This window comes from Petaurus breviceps, unplaced genomic scaffold, assembly GCF_028583685.1.
Source record: "Petaurus breviceps papuanus isolate PSGF00001 unplaced genomic scaffold, PetGlider_PUasm1.0 38, whole genome shotgun sequence".
Lineage (NCBI taxonomy): Eukaryota > Metazoa > Chordata > Mammalia > Diprotodontia > Petauridae > Petaurus > Petaurus breviceps.
In genome coordinates, this window is record NW_027186304.1 from 19,462,029 (window position 1) to 19,485,056 (window position 23,028).

The 23,028-nt window shown below is 39.5% G+C and overlaps 1 protein-coding gene across 2 annotated transcripts in view; it reads left to right on the forward strand.

Moving 5' to 3' along the window:
* Window positions 1–23,028, forward strand: part of SPIRE1 (spire type actin nucleation factor 1) — a 252,372-nt gene that overhangs the window by 8,498 nt on the left and 220,846 nt on the right. For both annotated transcript variants that reach the window (XM_069099610.1, XM_069099609.1), the window contains exon 2: window positions 19,220–19,254. In XM_069099610.1, the coding sequence (XP_068955711.1) occupies window positions 19,220–19,254 (35 nt within the window). The remainder of the gene's footprint in view (window positions 1–19,219; window positions 19,255–23,028) is intronic.

Sequence of the window (23,028 nt, forward strand, 5' to 3'; positions counted from 1 at the left end):
AATCTTTTTTTTTTTTTTAAAAGCAATCGGGGTTAAGTAACTTGCTCAAGGTTACATGGCCAGTTATTTCTGGGTGTGGTGCTGAGTATCTGAGGCCAGATTTGATCCCCAGGTCATCCTGACACTGGAGCCAGTGCTCTTACTCACTGAGCCACCTGGTAATTGGGGTTAAGTAACTTGCTCAAGGTTACACGGCCAGGTGTTTCTGGGTGGGTGCTAAGTGTCTGAGCCCAGATTCGATCCCAGGTGCTCTTACTCGCTGTGCTACCTGGCCGCCCCAAAAGGCTTTTTTTTTTTTTTGGCTTTTTGGAGGGGGAAGGCGGGGCAATTGGGGTTAAGTGACTTGCCCAAGGTCACATGGTTAGTTTTTGTGTTAAGTGTCTGAGGCTGGATTTGAACTCAGGTCCTCCGACTTCAGGGATGGTGCTCTATTCACTGTGCCACCTCGCCACCCCTCTGGGAATATTTCTACATTTTGATAAAGATTTATGTGCATTAATTCTCATCCTGCTCAATTGGCATCAAATATATACATGATACTATTTTTAACCCTCCTATGTTAGTATAATATCTTCCTAATTTACTTTTTAAAATTAAATTTTATTTTCACATTTGCATTCTTTCTCTCCCCTCTGCCATTTCACAATTTGTTTTTTTTGTAGTTTAATTGAGCAAATGATTCAGACACTTAAGTTCTTTTAAAAATGTTTTTTATTTATTTGTTTATATTTTTTACTTCCTTTTCCCCCAACTTAATAGTATTTTACTTTTTTCCAATTACATGTAAAGATAGGTTTCAATATTCACTTTTATAAGATGTTAAGTTCCAAATTTTTCTCCCTCTCTCCTTCTCCCCTGCCCAAGATGGCAAGCAATCTGATACAGTCATATTAAACATATTTCCACGTTAGTCATGTTGTGAAAGAAGAATCAGAACAAAAGGGAAAAACCACAGGAAAGAAAAAAAAGAGAAAAGAGTATGCTTCAGTCTGCATTCAGACTATAGTTTTCTCTCTGGATATGGATAGAATTTTCCGTTATGAGTCTTTTGGACAATTGTCATAGATTATTGTGTTGCTGAGAAGAGCTAAGTCTGTCAAAGCTGATCATCACACAGTGTTGCTATTACTGTGTACAATATTCTCCTGGTTCTGCTCAGCCATTCCCAATTGATGGACATCCCCTCAATTTCCATTTCTTTGCCACCACAAAGGACTACTATAAATATTTGTGTACATCTAGGTCCTTTCCCCTTTTTTATGATCTCTTTGGAATCTTAGTAGTACTGAAGGAAGCCCTTTTTCTGTGATTAGACTTAGGAAACATGTTGAATCTGTTCTGGGTGAACCTGGTATCTTCTGGCCTCAGCCCTTTGCCATAGCATTTCTTTCTCATTTTTTCCCCTTTTCCCTATTACTTCCTTAGCCTTACTTTCACTAATAATATTTTTAAAGGGAAGTTTCATTTAAGGAGGATTTTATTATTGAGAGCACTTTACCTAAGGAGATATGGTATAGTACAAACTTCGACTTAATTTCCCAGGGTTCTTGCACCCTTCTGCATGTAGGGTGCTGCATGCAGCTTTGGAAATGAGAAAACATGGATTGAAGAGCATGTGGCAAGGTATAAGAGCACTACAAAGGTGGGGGTGTGGGAGGCAAGTTTTGAAGGGTTTTGAATGCCAAAAGAGGATTTTATATTTGAACTTGGAGGTGGTGGGAAGACACTGGAGTTTATTGGGGGGGGTGGTGAGGGGTGAGTGCAAAAGTGATGTGGTCAGACCTGCTCTGATAATTTTGACTGCTGCGTGCAGGATGGACTGCAGTAGAGAGAGATTTGAGGTGGGAAGACCAACCAGCAGACTGTTGCAATAGTCCAGGTATGAGATGATGAGGGTCTGTACCAGTGTGGGGGTAGTATCAGAGGAGAGAAGGGGATATAAACAAGTGTTACAAAGGTAAAATTGACAGGTCTTGTTAGCAAATTGGATGTGGGGAGTGAGTGAGAGAATGTGGAGTTGAGGATGACAGTTTGTGAGCCTGAGCAATTGGGGTAGGGCAGTACCCTAGACAGTAATAGGGATGTTAGGAAGATTGGAGGGTTTTTTTTGGGAAAGATAATACATTTTGGGGATATGTTGAATTTAAGATATTCACAAAACACATATAAGATGTGCCCTAGACCGTTGGAGGTGTGAAACTGGAAGTCAGCAGAGAGGATGGGGCTGGATAATTAAATTTGAGAATCATCAGCATAGAGATAATAACTGAATCCATAACAGCTGGTGAGATCACCAAATGAGACATGGAGAAGAAAAGAAGACCCAGAGCAAAGCCCTGTAGGTTACCCAAGGTTAGCACTGACATAGTACTTGTAAAATGGAGTTTAGAAATATTAGGCAGGTTTTTTAACCTTACAAATAGGCGAGCAGATATCCACTCTTTGATGTGATTTATATGATTACCAAGAAGTTTATCTTGGCCCAAAAATGTCTTCTGCACTGACCTGTCTTGATATCTGAAATGCCACCATTAGAGACTGGTCCATTTAGATTTAAGGGCTTTTTAGCTTTTAAGAACTGCCTAGTACAATACAGATGATACTATGGAAAGTATCACCATAATAAGCTGTTACCAACTAACACCAGCTCGTTTATCAGATTCCTTTCCAAGAGCAAAGTCTTGGAAATCAGACATAGGATAAGCCCTTTGAGGAAGAATAGATGACAGAAGCTCAGGAAAGGCAAAGAAAGGTGGAACTCATTTTTATGGTCAACTTTAGCTAAAAAAATAAGCCCAAACTTAGTAGGAAAATGAATGTATGAATGAATGAATAAAAAAATTATTGGCATTTATTATGTGCCAATCACTATGCTAAATGCTGGCAATACAAATAGTAAGTTGAGACTTTCTGCCCTCAAGGAGTTCACATTGCAATGGGAGGATATACCCTCCCCCTCCTGCTTCTCCCAAATACCAACATGTACACACACAGAGGAAGATTTAGTTGCAGGGAAGATGGGAAGGTTTAGTGCTTCTTAGGGGAAGTGACAGGGTGGATGGTAAGACCTAGGGGCCCAAAGGCCATTTTGGCAAGGTGGACAATAATGTCTTATGGAGGGCTTAGTGACAAGTTGAAAGGTCGTCCTTTTGCCCTCCAGGAAACATATATTGCACAGCACCTCATTGCTGAAAAGTAAAACACTCCTTCATCCTGGGCTCCCTTGCCTGCCAGTTTTAGACAGGCCCATGGTTGAGTACTTGCTGCAGTCCCTGGCTGGCTATCCTGGCCATAGTGCATGCCATTGTTGAGCCTTTCTTGCTGATGGAGGAGATAGATGTTGGAGGAGGTGACACAGACTGAGGTAAAAGTTGCTGGGTTCCATGCCTTCCACAGAGCAGTGGTGACTCAGGCTTCCCTTGAATCCCAGCTGTCACTGTAGCTGTTTCCTACCCTGAGGGGTAGGATGATTGGGAAGCATAAGAAAACTTATTGATTATTTCCTTTTCTTCAAATATGTAGTTGGCACACTTAAAGAAAAAGCACTGATTTCCACAGAAATACACAATTCTTGGTTATTTAGTTTGTATATTATTGACGGAAAAACTTCAGTCCTTTAATATCTTTCCCCTTTCTCCTAGCACATTTCTGTCTGCCTTCTTTGTCTGTTTGGTTATATGCTCAGAGAGTGAAAACTGTCTTTGAATAGTAGGCTATACTTCTAGTGAAGGAAGTTGCAGTTAAATGGAAGGATAATTCCCAGGTAAGTTCCCAGTTACTATTTGGGGGTGGGGGGGGAAGAAGAGCATTGGAGAAGTGGATTTTATCATATGCCCAAAGATAAACATTATTTCATAGGATATTTGGTCATCATGTATTGTGATATCAGTGATAAATACTTCTAAAAAGACCATCATGAAAATAATTGCAACTTGCACCCTAATATCTTTTTTTTTCCCTTTTGGAGGGGGGAGGGCAAGGCAATTGGGGTTAAGTGACTTATCCACAGTCACATGGCTAGTAAATGTCAAGTGTCTGAGGCTGTAGTTGAACTCAGGTCCTCCTGACTCCAGGGCTGGTGCTCTATTCAGTTGTGCCGCCTAGTCTCTCCTGCACCCTAATATCAATTGCTGTCGTTGAAGCGGTAAATTCTACAAAGAACTTTTTGTAAGATTCTTTAAATTAAATCATCATATGCTCTGATGCTTGGTGTTTTTAATGCAAAGGTCAATAGTGTCTTTTTCGGTTAAAATGCAATCAATATCATTTTTTTTGTAGTGTTATTTGGTGCTGGTTGTGTTCGGTGCTTACTCTTGCTTTTTGTGAAGAAAGTGTTCAGTGATGTAGAAGCATTGGTTTCTGTATAATCTACTAGTCTTTGACCTCCTTTATTTCTTTCTCCTAAGCCATACTTTCCTATGTATGTGTCTCTATCTTTAGCTCCCTCCCCCTTTACATGGAAATCATCTAGTATCAGAGTATATGTTGACATGATTTGGAGAATATCAAGTTCCTAATAGAATTTCACTGTCACTTTATCTTTAGCAACTGATGTTGAGGAGTAAACTACAGTTGTTTTCATGGTGGGCTTTTCCCAGATACTTTAGCACTGTGATACATGATGACCAAAAATCCCATACAATAATGTTTCTTATAGGTGTATGGTAAAACCCAGTCTGTCTAGTAACTCTTTTCTTTGCCTGTCCAAGGAGAACCTCTGAGCTAATCGTCCATGTAGATTCTATTTTCTTTTTTCTTCTGGTATAATTTAAAGCAAGAATGTCAAGATGGATATAGTAGCAGTACGTTAATTTGCTGATCATTGGACAAGGATCTTACGTTTAGAGGACCAGCAATCAAATTGAAGTTTATTGACAATTCTAAAACTATATGCTGCTTTGCACTCTCTGCCTCCCTTGTGGCCACTGTCACAGCAAAAGGGGAAAAGGGATACATAGGAATTAAGGCTGATTGTCTTGGCCCCCCAAAAAGTTTATCATTAGATGGCTAACCTCCTAATGATGTGCTTTTTACAGTGATTAACTAGATCTTTTACTGGATCACTTAATTTGAAACTTAGATGATAATTTTTCTTGTGAATTGTGCCATATACAAAGACAGGCATGTCCATGTATTAAAACAATAGAAGAAATCTAGTCACACTTACTCTGGATTATTTTTATAAGTTAGAGTGGTTACCTAAAAATTATTTCTGTCATTTCACAGTATTAGGGTCATCAAAGTCTTGACCATATTCTTTTCTTCCTTTGCTCCCTATTACCTAAATGGGAAAAAAGGGAAAAGTGATCGCCTAGATATTTATTTTAAAAACAAACAACTTAGGAAAAAATTTGGCCATAGTTGTATTTAGTTTTTGCTTTGTATCAAATGGGATACTTTATGTAGACTAATCAGTCAAGCATTTATTAAACCTTTGCTGTGTGTCAGGCACTGTGTTAGGGCCTGGGGGTCTGTAGAGCGTGAGGAAATAATTTTAAATACTATGGAAAGGTTGTGAAGAGATTGAATTTGTCAAATAGAAGATAGCATTTGATCATAGAGGCAACAGAGAGTGACTGGAGTTTATAGTGTGTGTGTGTGTGTGTGTGTGTGTGTGTGTGTGTGTGAGTGTGTGTGTGCGTGCGTGCGTGTGTGTGTGTGTGTGTGTGTGTGTGTGTGACAATGAGACAGAGTCAAGGTCAGATCACTTTGATAGCTGAGTTGAAGATTGTGTAGAGTGGAGAGAGACAGGCAGGAAGACTGGTTAGAAGGCTATGGAAATAGTCCAGCAAGAGGTAATTAAGGTCTGTCTTAGGGTGTGGCTGTGAGAAAAAGAGACCGGATTCTAGAGATGTTGTGGCTATAGAAATGATAAAACAATGATCTTGAGGGATGAGGAAGAGTGAGAAGTAAAAAAAAATCAAGGTGACTGTTAGGGTAGTGACATCCTGGATAGAAATAGGGGAAGTTCGGGGGGGGGGGGGGCTGGGTTTGAGAGGTATGATAATGAATTTTGTTTTGGACATGTAGAGTTTGAGATATCTATGAGTTATCCAGTTGAAAATGTCCCAAAAGGAAGTGGGTGGTGAAAGACTAGAGCTCAGGAGAGTGACTAAGGCTGTATATATAAGACTGTATAAAAATCTATGAGTTATCTGTATGGTGGATGATGAACCAGCAAAGAATGCTGAGAAGTGCTCAAACAGGTAGGAGGAGGTCCAAGAGACATCAGTTTCATGAAATCCTAGGGAATCTTAGTATCCCACAGGAGAGGGTGGTCAGTAGTATCAGATGCTGCAGAGAGGTCAAGAAGGCTAAAGACAGAGAAAAGGCCATGACAGTTGACAGCTTGGAGATCATTGATAACTCTGGAGAGAGCCATTTCATTTGAAGGTTGAGGTCAGAAGCCAGATTGGAAAATGAAGTAAATAAGAAGAATGGAAGTAGAAGCAATGAGAGTAGATGACTTCCAGAATTTTATTTGTTTATTTAAAAAAATTTTTTTTTTGCTTTTAGCTTACAACATTCGGTTCCACAATTCTTTGATTTCCAAATTTTCTCCCCTTTCCCCCCCCCCCCCCACCATGGCATGTAATCTGATAGAGGTTCTACAAATACCTTCACATCAAACATTAGTCAAATTGTAAAGGAGAATTATAACCAATGGAGTGAATTAGAAAGAAGGAACAAAACAAAACTCAAAGGAGAGAGAGCAAGGAGTTTGCTAGAATTCTAGATAATTCCATCTCTAGTAATCCAGAATATTGAAGACTTTGGGAATTGTGAAAACACTTTAGATTAGATTGCAGAATTTCATTTAAGGTGTTTGCCTACCTCATGTTTGCTTATACAGTATTTCTGTTTTTCTGCTTCACTCCTGTTTTCACACTCACATGCATTCCTCTTTGTGTATAATTATATTCCTCCAGGAAAGTAGTGCTTTGTAGTTAGACCTTATTAATTGTTAGTATTATCATTCTGAGACCGGTTATTAGCAAGTATGCCTATCTCTGTTTTACATGTAGGGAATCTGAGAATCAGAAAAATGAGTTGTCTGCCCAGTGGCTGTGGTAGAACTAAGAATAGATTCTGGATTTCCTGACACATGAAGAAGCATACTTAAAAAAAATTGCCCTTGTGATTTCACTGGTATAGGGAGTTCCCATTAAGGAACTTCCTCTGTCAGTGCAGATCAATGCCAATGGTTCATCCCTTCTCAAATGTTTGTGGCTTCTCAACCCTCTTAGCTGAGAATCTTTCCTCATATTTCACTGAAAAAATTGAAGCCATTTGCTAAGTGTTCCCTTTTCTCCCTTTTTCCTCATCTCACATTAATCAGAAGCCTTCTATTCCACCACTGTCTCCTTCACTCCATGAAGAGGTAACCCTTTTCCTTGCTAAGGCAAACCCATTTACATGTGCAAATGATCCCATTCTGTCCTGTTTTCTCTAGTCCTTTGTACCCTCGATCATCCTCATTCTCTCGCTAATCTTTAATCTGGCTGCTTCTCTGCTGCCTGCTTGTCTTCCAAATCCCTAAAAACACTCTTGCTTGATTCCTATGTTCCTGCCAGCTATTATCCTTTATCTCTACTCCCTTTTGTGGCTAAACTCTTTGAGAAAGCTGTCTATAATTGTTGCTGCTCTTTGTCTCTCTCCCTGTTTTCCTTCCTTCCTTCCTTCCTTCCTTCCTTCCTTCCTTCCTTCCTTCCTCCTTCCTTCCTTCCTTCCTTCCTTCCTTCCTTCCTTCCTTCCTTCCTTCCTTCTTTCCTTCCTTCCTTCCTTCCTTCTTTCCTTCCTTCCTCTCCTTCCTTCCTCTCCTTCCTCCTCCCCCTAAATCTTTGCTATCTGGTTGCCAGACTCATCACTCTATTGAAACTGCTCTTTCCAAAGTTACCAGTGATCTCTTGATTGCTACTATCCCAATCCTCATTTTGCCCAACCTTTTTGTACCCTCTGACACTGTGTTCATCATCTTCTGGGCTTTTTTCATCTCTCTAGGTTTTTGTCTTTCTTAGTCTCCTTTGCTAGATCTTGAGCTTGAAAACCATGGGAACCATCTATCACCAAAGACTTGTATTGGACCTTCATGTTTATATTATTTCACTTGGTGATCTCATCAGCTCTCATGGATTCACTTATCATCTCTATGCAGATGATTCTTAAATCTGCTTATCTAGCTCTAACTTCTCTATTGACCTTCAGTCTCCCATCTCCAGTTGCTTATTGGATAACTCAAGCTGGATGTCTAATTATGTTTCACCCTCAAACCCTCCACTCTTTCTCATTTTCCTATTATCATCAAAGGGTATTACCATTGTCCCAGTCACTCAGGCTTGAAACTGTGTGCCAGTCTCAGCTGCTCATTCCGCTTCACCTCTCGTGTCTAATCATGTCCCAAATCCTGTAGTTTCTAGCTTTGTGACATCTCTTGTATATGCTCCTTTGTCTCTTCTAACACTGTCACCCTGGTACTCATCACCTCACACCTGGATGTTTGAGGTTGCTTTCATCTGATCTTCACATCCCAGTGACTCTAAATCCTATAGATCATCATCCAAACCTCATTCCACACTCCTAACTGATTTCTCACACACTTGCCCTCAAATCCTTTTACCCCAAAGTCTCATCCTCACTCTGCCCATCCTCCCATTCCACTCTCTGGAATGCTTCTTCTATAGGCAAAAAACTTCCCTTCATCTTAAATCTGTTCCTCTCCCATTCCTTTCATCCTATAGTTCTTACTGAAAACTGGCTTCCTTCTGATGACATGGCCTCCCTGGCCACTCTTTCCAGCATTGGTTGTACCTTCACTCATTCTCAGCTGATTGGTCAGGGAGGGGGTATTGGAGTACTCCTTGTTCCCCATTGCCCCTTCCAGGCTCTCCCCCTTCTTCCATCATTAAGTAACCCCGCTTCTTTTGAGCTTCATGTTGGTCATATCTACCACCCAGTCTAAATCCAGGTGGCTATTGTCTGCAGATCTCCAGGTCACCCTTCTTTCTTCCTCTATGAATTGATACCTGGCTTGCAATTTTTCTCTCCTCCCCAACTCCTGCCCTCATACTAGGGGACTTAAGCATACATACATATTGATTCTCCCTCAAATACCCCAACTACTCAGTTACAAAATCTACTCACCTCCCATGAGCTACGCCTCCACCCTATCTCAGACACACACAGAGATGATCATATCTTTCATATTGCTCTCTTCCACATTGTACAACTTCTATGCCCAAGAATTCTGAAATCTCCTTGTTTGACCATAATCTGTTGACTTTTTACATCTCACCTTGCCTTCCTTTAACTGACCCTGCTCTTTATCCACACTGAGACTCCTCGTCCCTTGATCCTCAGTTCTCTTCCAGGCCTTCTCCCCTGCACTAACCATCCTCTCTTTATCCCATCTTGAATCCTTTGGTTAACTGATTTAACTCTATACTGCCCTTTTCTTGAATCCCTAGCTCCCTTATTATATTCCTGATTATTATTTTTTGTTTTTTTGCTTTTTGTAGGGCAATTGGGGTTAAGTGACTTGCCCAAGGTCACACAGCTAGTTTTTTGTGTGTTCAATGTCTGAGGCTGTATTTGAACTCGGGTCTTCCTGACTCCAGGGCCGGTGCTCTATTCACTGTATTCTTGATTATGCCCAGCCAAGCCTCAGTCTTGTATCACTCCTACTGTTAGTCACTCTCTGTCACTCCTACATATATGCTGCTGAATGCAGGTGGAGGGGATCACCCAATTTTTCGAGGTTTACTACAAATTTGTTACATAACCACAACTGAACCCTCACTGTTCCTAGGTAATCCTACTATACATATATATCTCTTATCAGTTCATTAGTCCATCTCCACATGGGCTTTTCCAAACGTCTTTGTCCCTTCTCAAACCTCCCTTGCCTACTACCCTTCCTCCCACTCTCTCAGCTGAGAATCTTACCTCATATTTTACAGCAGAAATTGAGACCATTTGGTATGAACTCCCTCTTCCTCATCTCCTTTCAGGTGCCATCTACTCTCTCCTCCTTTAGCGCTGTCTCACATTCCTCCTTCGCAATACTAACCCCTTGAGTTGTTTGACCAATTTCATTCCATCCTATCTCCTCTAACAGATTGCTCCTTCTGTCATCCCCACTCTTTCACTTATTTTTAATCTCTCCCTCTCTACTAACTCATTTCCTACTGGCTATAAAAATGCTTCTGTCTCCATTATCCAGCAAAAACAACACAAACTTCATTTGATCCTTACATCCCATTTAACTATAGTCTTATATCTCTTCTGTCCTTTGCAGCAAAACTTCTTGAAAAGGCCACTTGTAATTGGTTCCTCCACTGTGTCTCCATTCACTTCTTAACGGCTGTCCCTCAAATACCCTATCCACTCAGTTGCGAAACCTACTCTCTTCCCATGAGCTACTCCCCATAATCTTTGACCTCTCTGCAGCTTTCGACACCGCTGATTACTTTTTCCTCTTTGATACTCTCTTCTATCTAGGTTTTCAGGACACTGTTCTCTCTGGGTTTTCCTTCTATTTATCTGACAGCTCCTTCTTTGGCTCCTTTGCTGGATCCTCCTCCAGATCATTCCCCTTAACTTAGATGTTCCTCAGGGTTCTGTCCTAGGTCTTCTCTTCTTCCTTCATATTGCTTCACATTGGTTCCCATCTATTTAATTTCCATCTCTATGCTGATGATTCTTAAATCTACCTTTCCTGCCCCATTCTTTCTGCTGATCTCCAGTCTCATATCTCCAACTGACTTTCAGATACCTCAAACTGAATGTCCCATAGACATCTTATATTCAGTATATCCAAGATAAAACTCATTATCTTTCTATCTAAACCCCTCCTGCTCCTACCTTCCCTATTACTGTAGAGGGCAGTACCATTTTCCTGGGTCCCCTAGGTTTGCAAATCTAGCAATCATCCTGGATTCTTCATTATTTCTTATTCCCCATAGCTGATCTATTGTCAAAGACTTGCCATTTTCACCTATGCAGAATTTCTTGTGTACATGCCCTTCCCTCCCCTGACACTGCCACTCCTCTGGTGCAGGCTCTCATCATCTCATGCCTGCCTGCCTGCCTCAAGTCTTTTCTCACTCCAATCCATTCTTCATTCAGTCATTAAATTGATTTTCCTAGCATGCAGGTCAGATCATATTATTCTTGCCACCTCCATTAATAAATTCCATTGGTTTCCTGTTGCCTCCAGGGTCAGAAACAGAATGGTGTTTGGCATAACATAGTCCCTTCTGTCTTTCTGACCATCTTATACCTTAGTTCCCAACATGTACTTTTCCATTCAATGATACTAGTCTCCTGGCTGTCCCAGAACAAGATACTCCATTTTTTGGTGCTGGGCATTTTCTCTGACTGCCCCTCAAACACTCTCCCTCTCCAACTCCAACTCATTACCTCCCTCGCTTTCTTTAAGTCCCAGCTAAAATATCATCTTCTACAGAAAGTCTTTTCTAACCCCTCATAATTCTGGTGCTTTGTTCTGTTAATTATTTCTTCTTTATCCTATATTTAGCTCATTTTGTGTTTGCATGTGGTCTCCCCTTTAGTTTGTAAGCTCCTTGGGGGCAGGGATTGTCTTTAGTCTCTTTTGGTATCCCCAGCATTTAGATTAAGTTTCCCTTAATCTAAGTTAAAGGGAGTGATCAGGAAGTCAAAGGAGTCAGAGAAGGAGCTGTCAGATAAATAGGAGGAAAACCCACAGTGAACAGTGTCCTGAAAACCTAGATGGAAGAGAGTATCAAAGAGGAGAGAGTAATCAGCGGTGTCGAAAGCTGCAGAGAGGTCAGGGATTATGGGGTTTCGCAACTGAGGGGCTAGGGTATTTGAGGGACAGCCGTTAAGAAGTGAATGGAGACACAGTAGAGGAACCAATTACAGGTGGCCTTTTCAAGAAGTTTTGCCATAAAGGACAGAAGAGATATAAGACTATAGTTAAACAGGATGTAAGGGTAGTCATATAGTCACATGCCTGATACATATGTAATTGATTAATAAATGCTTGCTGACTTGACCATCTCCAAAACTTATAAAGTGCTAGAAGCTCTAAGAGCTTGAGTGGCTCGCCCTGAGGCAGTATATGTCAGAGGTAGAATTTGAAGCCAGGTCTTCCTGACTTTGAAAACAGATTTCTATCCACTATTGCCATGTGCCTTTCAGAATGTGGGTGTTTGTGTATACATATGTACATAGATATGTGTACAGATACGTATATGCATGTTCTAATACTCTGTGCAGCATAATTATAAAATGATCTTGACAAATAATATTAATTATGGTTGGTTCTTTAGCAAGTTTACAGTTTCATAAATGATGAGAAAAGAAACATTGATGGCAAGGATATGGTTGTTTTAGACTATTATGTGAGTGATGGTTTAGTTATAAACAAAATGATGATTTATTTGGAGTAACTCAGGAAAGGGAGTGATGGTCTTTCTTCACTTAACAACCTTAACATGGTATTTGGACTGGTATTCTATATTAGAGATCCATTTGACAAAATTCCTTTTTTTCCCCACAGACTTAGCTATTGAAGATATTTCAGGAGATAATTGAGGCTGGTGTTTTGATCTAGGCAGGTTGACATCTACTTTGTTCCAGACAGATTGTTTAATCTCATTTTAAATGTGTTCAAGAATGCAGATTTTTTTTTAACATTTATGATTTAGTTTTTTTCAGATCCACAAACATTTAGGAAATATCTAATACCATGTGTGAAGTGCCTTGTGCCAGGCAGGCTCTGGAGATCCTAAAAGAAAACTAGCTAAGGTTTCTACTCTCCAGGAACAACTCCTCTCTGAGTTTGTTTCTTCATCTGTAAAATGGTGATAATTATACACATACTCTTCCTAACAGGATTGAGTCTTAAATGAGATAACATGTAATGGGCTTTACAGACATTTTAAAGTGCTGTACAAGTGCTCGTTCATTGTTACCCATATTTACTTTTAAACTATGGTGATCTTTTTTCCAAGTGAAAAATACAGAATTCTAAAAATTCAAATGTCATCTATATTGTTTGAGATAAAAATGAATAATTTTTGTTTAATTTGTAAAAAAGCAGATCATAAAACTACTCAGTTGTACTATATACGACTGCTGTATTTTTTGTAAAACATTTTGCATGTCTATAAAGTAATTTTATATGGTCAACATGAAATATTACACAAAAGAAACATTTGCTTTATTATTCATCATATAACATTAGAATAATAACTTGTATTAGGGCAAAAGTCCTGTAAGTTTTGAGAGAACTTCTGGTTTAATTATTTTGATAGAAAATAGCCATGCATGAAAGATTGCTCTGTTCCAGAAAATAGTAAAACACATGCATTTATGTTTTATTTATGTGTGTATATATAGGTACATCTGTATGAATATATACACTCAAGATATTAGAAGAGAAATAAAGCCAACTTCAGTGGTTTCCAGAGGTGCTTTATTCCTAACATGACTCCTTTCAGCAAGGTTAAAGCATAAATTGGGAAGGCTGTTCTAAAAGTATAGTTTGATGTTTTTCTTCTTTTTTCTCTACCCAAGAGAGTGGCCTTCACCTTGGAAATAACAGGACAGAACTAGCTGAATGGAGTTGGTAGCCAAGATAAACAGAGAAATAATAAGGGGATACCTAGATGCTCTTGGTGAATTCAGGGAACACAGCCCTGTTCAGCTCTGGGCACTGAAAGAACTAGCAGACGTGATTGCTGAGCCACTGCCAGTAATAGCTGAAAGAACCGTGGAAGAGAGAAGAACGACGTCAAGCTTGTGTAAAGCCACAGATGGCATGCTCATCACATGTGCATATGATGCAGTTGGCAGAAAGACTCACACACTGGATGACAGAATCTGGATCCAGAGAAGGTCTTGATAGACTTGAGCACTGTGCTGAATGTAAGAAAATGAAATTCAGTGGGGATAAATGTCAAGTTTTACACTTGCATTTAAACAGTCAACAACTTTACAAGGGCAAGATGGCTGAAGCATGTTTAGAGAACAGTTTGGTTGTAAAAGGGCTAGGGCTTTTAGTGGACTGCAGACTCAATTAGTCATTGTGGCAATCAATAAAAACTAATACCATTTTAGGCTAAATTAAGAGGCATATGTTTTAGTCATAAGGAGGTCCTAGACCTGTATTCTGCCTTGGTCAGACCACATCTGGAGAACTGTGTTCAGTTATAGTCACTCTGGTTTTAGAACGACCTTGATAAATCAGATAGTGTTCAGAAGAGGGCAGCTAGGATGGTGAAGTGCCTTGGGTCCATATACTATGAGGATAGCTGAAAGAATCAGGGTGATATCATTTGTTTTCAAGTATTTGAAGGCCCTCATATGAAAGAGGGATTAGCCTTGTTCTGTCTGGCCACAGAAGCTAGGAGTGATGGGGCAAAGAAAGTAAACGTAGGCTTGATGCCAGGAAAACCTAACAATTTAGAGCTATCCAAAAAGTATCTACAAAAGTAGAATAGGCTGCCTGGAAAGGTGGTGAGTTTCCCCTTACTGGAGGACTTCAAAAAAGTTGGATGATGACTTGTTTTATTATGATGGGTCTTTTCTTTTTTAATGGTTTGGACCAGGTCAGCAAAATCTCTTCCCTAAAAGTGTCTAATTCTTTGATTTTTATGTAGGTTCAGTCAGATTTGTGAACAAGTTTCCTATCTTGAGAGAGTCTTTGAAGCTATTTCCATTTTGTTAGAACATATAAACAGGTTTGGTTACCAAGTGTTGAATTCACTGGGTTTTACATGATTGCCCCATAAGTTTTGAGACTCTCCAGGGAATGATGAAGGCCTTGCCAGAGGCAGAAATTCCTGAAGGTGGTTTGGCATGTCTGAATGCTCTATCCACTGCCATAGTCTAGCATGCTGCTTCTCCACCCAGGCAAGTTTTCTGATTGGGCAAGAAATACTGTAACTCTTCTTCTGTCCATTAATTGCTAGGCAGCAGAAATTCCAGCTCTGTAATGAGAAAAGTATCATAGCAAAAAAGTAGAAAGCCCACACTTAAGATACTGCTTTGTTGTGACTTGTCTGTTAATGTTTCATGAACTAAGTAAGTATGGAAATGTCTGTGTAGTATCTCAGAAATAATGAAGCTCTGTCTGAAACTCTGTTTTTATTTTGTATGGCTTCTTCCTTTTATGCAAATTCAAGGGAATCCAAGAGAACATGGTTGCTAAAGTAAAAAATTTCTACTATTTCATTACAGAAATGTTTCTGTATTATATAAATATTGTGCTGTTTCCATTTTAATTCATCTCTATCAGTGGGGCAAAAAATATTTATTAAAGCATTTACTGTATGCGAAACACTGTAGCATTAAGGAAACAAAGACAAAAACAGTATCTGCCCTAAAGGAGTATGCAACATAATGGGAGAGACACCATATGAATAACTGGGTACATGCAAGATATATGAACAATAAATAGGTCAAAGATAATATGGCAGAAGAAGGCACCAGCAGCCAGGGATTGGAGTTATGACTGGGAATGCCCTTCTGTAGAAGAAAGGACTTAAGCTGAATCTTGAAGGAAGACTCAGAGATGGGAGGAAATCAAGAGGCAGAGATGGAAGGTGAAGGAGGGAGGAGTATTTCAGGTATGGGGGACAGACAAGGAGAGGCAAAGAGATGGAGCTGCAAGTAGGCCAGTATAAGTGGAATGTAGCATCTAAGATAGAAAGTGTGCAGATTATAGAGCTTTAAGTGCCAAGACACAGGTGTTTATATTAGATCCTGGAGGCAACAGGGAGCCATTGGAGCTCAATAGGATCCCCTGGAGGTAGGAGGAAGCATGACAATGTGATCAGACTTAAATTTTTGAAGATAACCTTGACATCCAAATGGCATCTAGGCTGGAGTGGAGAGAGCTTTGAGGCAGGGAGATCAGCTAGAAGACCACTGTGAATTCATTTCCCACCTGGATGCTTGCTTAGACTTAATGATTTCCAGAAACTCATTATTCTGCAAGATAAAATCAACTCTGAAACTCATGTATCCTCAGCATCCCCTGCCCCAAGACACCTTCTTCCTTCTGATTGGAGAGGGTGGATGGTGAACATTGGAGACCTCTTCCCTGATCCTCTGTCATTCAAGGAGGGCTCTCAGGAAATTTACTGTACTGTCAGTTCCCACCTTGCCTTCCTGAACTTAATCTCCAAGAAATCAACATTCTACAAGATGAAATTAGTTCTGAAACTCTGGTACTGCCCCCCCCCTAATTTTCCTCCTCTCTGTAGTACTTCATCATCCTTCCCTTTCCCCAGCCTCTCTGCTTTTCAGCTTCCTTTTATGTGTTGTCTTCCCTCATCAGATTGTGAGCTCCTTGAGGAAAATGACTCCTTCCTTTCATTGTATCCCCAGAATTTAGCACGGGCCCTACCGCATAGTAGGCTCTTAACAAGTGTTTATTCATTTTGACTCTGACCCTGAGCAAGTCACTTAACTTTTGTCTCCCTCAGTTTCAAAATGGAGATAATAATAGCACTTACCTCCCAGGATTGTTTTGGGGATAAATGAGACAGGATTTGTAAAGTGTTTTGCAGACTTTAAAGCCCTGTGTATATATCTTAATCGCTGCTATTATTATTATTATTGTTATTGTTATTATTAGATGTGATCAGGGCCTGAACTAGAGTTGTTTGTATATAAATGGAAAGAGACATGTGAGAAAAAAGATGTGAATGAGAGAAAAGAGGAATGAAACAATAAGATCTGGCAGTGGGTTGGATAAGGGAAAATGAAGAGCAGAGGGTGACACTGAGGTTGCCATCCTAAGCAGGATGGTTATTCTATTGAAAACAGCAAAATTTGTAAGAGGGGAAGTTTTTTTTTTTTTTTGTGGAGAAAGATAATGAGTTCTGTTTTGAGTTTGAGAAATCTAGGACATTGACCTTGACATGTATAAGAAAGTAATGGTACAAGAGAGAGACTGGGGCTGGATATGTAGATCTGGGGAAATAATAATTGAACCTATGGGAGTGGATGAGATCAAGTAACATCTATTCCCTTTATCTTCAAGTATTTCATTTCAGTTATCAAAGTAATTCTTTTGACAAAGATGATTTGAGTGAGTAATGATTTGTCCAAGAACTCCAGTTCACTAGACGTAGAGTAATAATACTAAGTATTTTGTATGTGATAATTTTGAAAATATTTTATACCTTGCATATTACTTTGAACTTTTCATGCAGATATGTTTTGTTTTCTCTTATTTATGTACTAGTTTTTAAGCTATGACTTATTTATCTTTGTGTTTTCATGAATACCTCTTTGCACATAGGGTTGGATTTCTTTTGATTGAACTTTTTGCTTTATAAGTAGCATGAATCCTAAGACTTTTGGTCAGAGACATATAATGACAATAATGAATATTTTGGTATCTCAGAATTGGAAAGGACTTCAGAATCTACCTAGTCTGATTTGGAGTTCTAAATCCCCTCTATATAATTCCTGACAAGTGGGAATCCAGTTTCAGTCTGAATATCTCCAGGAAAAGAAAAGAATATGCTCAAAAGCATGAAAGCAAGCACAGGAGCCCTGCTTCACTTTGTGACTGGGAAAGCTCAAGAGCATTGTCCATTATCCAGAACCTGTGTAAGTGTGCCATCAAGAAACTGGTGTACAGTACTGATGAACTTTTTTGGGAAGGCAGTAGTCTTCCACAAGCTCTCACTACTGACAGTATCAAGGAAATGGGGAAGTGAAGGGAATAAACATTACATCGTTTCTACTATGTGCCAGACCCTGTCCTAAACGGGAGGTTAATGGTATTATTATCTTCATTTTACTGTAGCAGTGTATTGAGAGCCTATATACCGTGGCCTCAAGGTTTTGCCTCTTGATGCATTGATTTTGTGACCCTGGGCAAGTCCCCTTAGCCTCTCAGTGCGCCCAAGCTTTAAATTTCAGAGAAACTACTGACTTGTACTAGTGGAAGAAATTCCTCCCCTGCAGTACTTTATACCAGGATCAGACATAGGTTGAGTTATAAAACATTATTTCACTAACCAAGAACTTTTATTTTATACTGTAGCTTTAAGTAACTCTTTAATGGGCAATATGCTAGCACTTGAAAAATGTATTTTTTTTTTTTAAAGCAATCGGGGTTAAGTAACTTGCTCAAGGTTACACAGCCAGGTGTTTCTGGGTGGGTAATAAGTGTCTGAGCCCGGATTCGATCCAGATGTCATCCCGACACTGGAGCCCGTGCTCTTACTTGCTGTGCTACCTGGCCGCCCCTGAAAAATGTTTTTGACACAACTTAAATGGACTGTGAACTTTGATTTTATGTATCAAACAGTAAGGTTCTTTTTTTTGTCTGTGTGGTTATTGTTCTCCTGGTATGGCAACTTCCTCCACTATTGCAGATGGGCAGCTGTTCTGTAACTTGGAGTTTTTCTGGGTAAAGAGTTTAGTGATTCATCTATGTTCACATAGTATGTGTCAGAGGAAGGACTGGAGTTTGAAGTTTTTTTTTGGTTTTTGGGTTTTTTTTTTGCTTTTTGGGGAGGGGAGAAGTTGGGGCAATTGGGGTTGTGTCTGAGGCCGGATTTGAACTCAGGTACTCCTGACTCCAGGGCCAGTGCTCTTTCACTGCACTACCTAACTGCCCTGAGGAGTTTGAGTTTCTCTTATTCTCCAAGATTATTAGCCTTCTATCTGCTAAACCATGGAGCTTCTTTTTTAAGAAGGTAGAGATTTAAAAATATTTAATTTTTATTAATTAGCAAATGTTCATATTGAGCACATACCCATTTTAGTTCTGATGCTACTATATGGTTACAAATCTTGGTAATTATTCAGTCTCTTAAGAATTATTGTTTCTGATTACCCAAAGGACAATTGTGGGTTAGAATAGGCTGCAACCATATTGCCAATGAAGAATTACATAGGATATGTGCCATAAAGGATATCATCAGAGAAATAAATGGTACTAGAAAAGGGGATAAGCTGGTAAAATAGTGACAACAAGGGATAAGAACAAGTGATCTGCCCACATAGTACACTGGTATCCATATGTGTTTGAGAGATACAGAGAAAGACCTCAGTACATTGGGGTTATAGCCAAAGGAATCCCCATGTTGATAAGATCATTGGTAAAGATAATATTCTTTAAGAGAGCCATGTGCAGAGTAGCTTGACTTTTTGGCAGTGATGATTATATTTAAAATTTTGAAAATGACTAATCTTATTTTTATTCCAGGTACACTGGGATATTCACATTGTTCAGAAACAGAGGTAAGATAAATTTCCTCATTTAATCAGATGATCTCAGTTCATAACAAGCTTACCTATAATCAGAAAGTTGTGAAAGACAGTAACTGTGTGGTACTCTTTAGATTATGATGTTGGATATTTAGTACAGCATTTGATATTGAAACATTTCATACCTATTACGTGGTTTTTTAAAACATGCTTTGCAATATAATCTTACAATAAACTTAATATTTTTTTATCTTGAAAATAGGAGTAGATTGGTTTATTTTGCTAATTAAAATCAATAGATGTCAATTCTTTAAAATTTGATTTAATTTAATTATTCTAATGGAGATCTTTTGTAGTATGGGACTGAGTAGGAAAGATATATTGTTGGCATTTTAAACACCGTGTAGAACTATTTAGGTGTTCTGGTGGGAAAACATTTGATGTTTCATCTATGCTTTTCTTTCAGTAGACACAAAATCACTTGAATTTGAGAATTGAGCCTGGAAGCAGATAGCAGTATATACATATTTAATTTTTTTCTCTCTCTTTTTTATTTTTTAATTTACATCATTCATTTCCACAAGGTTTTGAGGTACAAATTTTCTCCCCATTTCCCCCCTACTCACCACCCCAAAACAGCAATCCTATTGAATATCCCCTCCCCCAATCTGCTCTCTCCCATATTTTCCCCCATACCCCTCCAACTTTCCAGTAGGGCACAGTGGATCTCTATGCCCCAGTGCCTGTATATCTTATTTCCCAGTTACATATAAAACAACAATTTTATACATATATATGTATATATATTTTATACATTTGATTTCAAAACTTTGAATTCCAGATTCTTTCCCTTCCTCCCTCATCACCCACCCTTACTGGGAAGATAAGCAATTCAATATAGGTTGTACATGTGTAGCTATGCAAAACATTTCCATAGTGGATATATTGTAAAAGACTTGACTATATTTCCCTCCATCCTATCCCACCTCCCACTTGTTCCGTTCTTTGCTGTGATCCTGTCCCTTTTCAAAAGTGGGTGCTTCCAACTTCCCTTGCCCCCAGCCTGCCCTCCCTACCATCATCCCCCTCTCATCCCCTTCCCCCCTACTCTCCTGTAGGGTGAGATACCCTATTTAGTGTGTATATCATTCCCTTCCTAAGCCAAATTCAATGAGAATAAGTATGACCCATTCCCTTTTGCCTTCCTGTTCTTCCCCTCCATCGTAACAGTTTTCCCTTGCCTCTGCTATATGAGATAGTTTACCCCATTCTCTCTCTCCCCATCTCCTCTCATTATATTCTCTCTCACCTCTTAATTTAAACTTTTAAGTATCATCCCTTCCTATTCGATTGGTCCTGTGCCCTCTGTCTATGTATATACCTGTACACATATATACACACACTCACATATGTATTCATACGCCCATATACCCTCCTATATAGACACACACACACACACATTTCTATTCCCTTCAACTATTCTCATACTGAGAAAAGTTTCATCAGTTACAATTATTGTTTTTCCATGTAGGAATGTTAATAGTTCAACTTTGATAAGTTCCTTATGGTTTCTTTTCCCTGTTTACCTTCTCATGCTTCTCTTACTTCTTGCATCTGAATGTCAAATTTTCTGTTCAACTCTGGTTTTTTTTATCAAGAATGCTTGAAAGTCCTCTATTTCACTGAATGACCATATTTTCCCCTGAAACATGATACTCAGTTTTGCTGGGTAGGTGACTCTTGGTTTTAATCCCAGCTCCCTTGACCTCCGGAATATCACATTCCAGGCCCTTCGATCCCTCAGTGTAGAAGCTGCCAGATCCTATGTTATCCTGATTGTGTTTCCACAATATTCAAATTATTTCTTCCTGGCTGCTTGTAATATTTTCTCCTTAATCTGGGAATTCCAGAACCAGGCTATAATATTCCTAGGAGTTTTCTTTTGGGGATATTTTTCAGGAGGTGATTGGTGGATTCGTTCAACCTCTGTTTTGCCCTCTGGTTCTAAAACATCAGGGCAAATTTCCTTGAAAATTTCTTGAAGGATGATTTCTAGGTTCTTTCTTTGATCATGGCTTTCAGGTAGTCCAATAATTTTTAAATTATCTCTCCTGGATCTATTTTTCAGGTCAGTGGTTTTTCCAATGAGATGTTTCACATTGCCTTCTATTCTTTCATTTGTTTGGATCTGTTTAATAGTATCTTGATTTCTCATAAAGTCACTAGTTTCCATTTGCTCCAATCTAATTCTGAAGGAATAATTCCCTTCAGTGAGCTTTTGAGATTCTTTTTCATCTGGCAAATTCGGCTTTTTAAGGCATTCTTCTCCTCATTGCCTTTTTGAGCCTCTTTTGCCATTTGAGTTAGTCTATTTTTAAGGTGTTATTTTATTTAGTCTGGTTATTGACTCTCATTTCATAATTTTCTTGCATCATTCTCATTTCTCTTCCCAATTTTTCCTCCCCTTCTCTAACTTGGTTTTCAGAATCCTTCTTAAGGTCCTCTGTGGCCTGTAACCAGTTCATATTTTTCTTGGAAGCTTTTGGTGCAGTAGTTTTGACTTCATTGTCTTCCTCCTGTTCCATGCTTTGATCCTTTTTGTCCCCAAAATAGGAGTGTAAAGTTGGATATCTCTGCTTGCTTTGCTTCCTTTGCTTGCTCATGTTGCCTCTCAATTACTTGACTTTTGAGCTTTTCGCCACAGTAGAACTCTGCTACCAGAGAGGGGAGCTTTGTCCCAAATCACTGGGGTTTTCACAGCTGCTGGAACTATTAGTTGGGTGCCCTCTCTGAATCCTCCACAAGCGCTGGCAAACTGGTCACACACCCTATGACCTCCACCGTAGATGGTGATCCAGATCCAAGCAGGTTAAAGCAAGAGTGATTACCCCTCAGACTGCTTGGTTGGTTCCCCCTCTACAGTCTGCAAGCCAGGAGCCCTGAAGCAGCCATGTGGCAGTGGCTGCACGGCTGCCATGCCTCAGCTGCTTCTCCCTCCAGGGGGCAAAGGCTGGACCGTACTCTCGAACTCCCTGTTCCCAAAGTCCACACTGCACTGACCTCTCACTTTGTCCTTAGCATCTATGGGTTGATAATTCTGGAAACCACCATAGCTGCTGGTGATCTGAAGTCCATCCAGCCAGTGGCTGGTTGTGGCCACCCTGAGGCTAAAACCTCAGCTCCCAGGGCACTGTGCTGGCCCCTTTGCCAGACTGTCTTCAGTGGGAAGTTAGCTTTTCTCCGTCATTTTGTGGGTTCTGTAGCTTCAAAGCTTGTTTAGAGTCTTTTTTTACATGAATTGTAGGAGGTGGATGCAGGATCCACGCGGAAGTCCTGTTTCTACTCTGCCATCTTGACTCTGCCCCCCCCCCCCAGTTTTATATTTATACTGACAAATATTGTGAAACTTTTTTCTTTACGGGAGATCTATTTCTTCTTTATGGCCTAAATTACCAGGATAAAAACTAAACTAGGAAAAAACAACATTGAAATACATGTTATTTTCTTTTCTTTTTTTTTTTTAATGCTTTATTAACTTCTGATTTACATCATTCCTTTCTGGCACATTTTGAGTTACAAATTTTCTCCCTGTTTTACCCCTACCCACAGACCCAAAATAGCAGTCCCACAGGATATCCCCTCTTCCAATCTGCTCTCTCCCATATTTTCTCCCATACCCCTTTTGACCTTTCCAGTGGATCTCTATGCCTCAGTGCCTGTATATCTTATTTCCCAATTACATGTAAGAGGATATTAATAATAGTATGTATACACACACATATACATATATATATATATATATATATA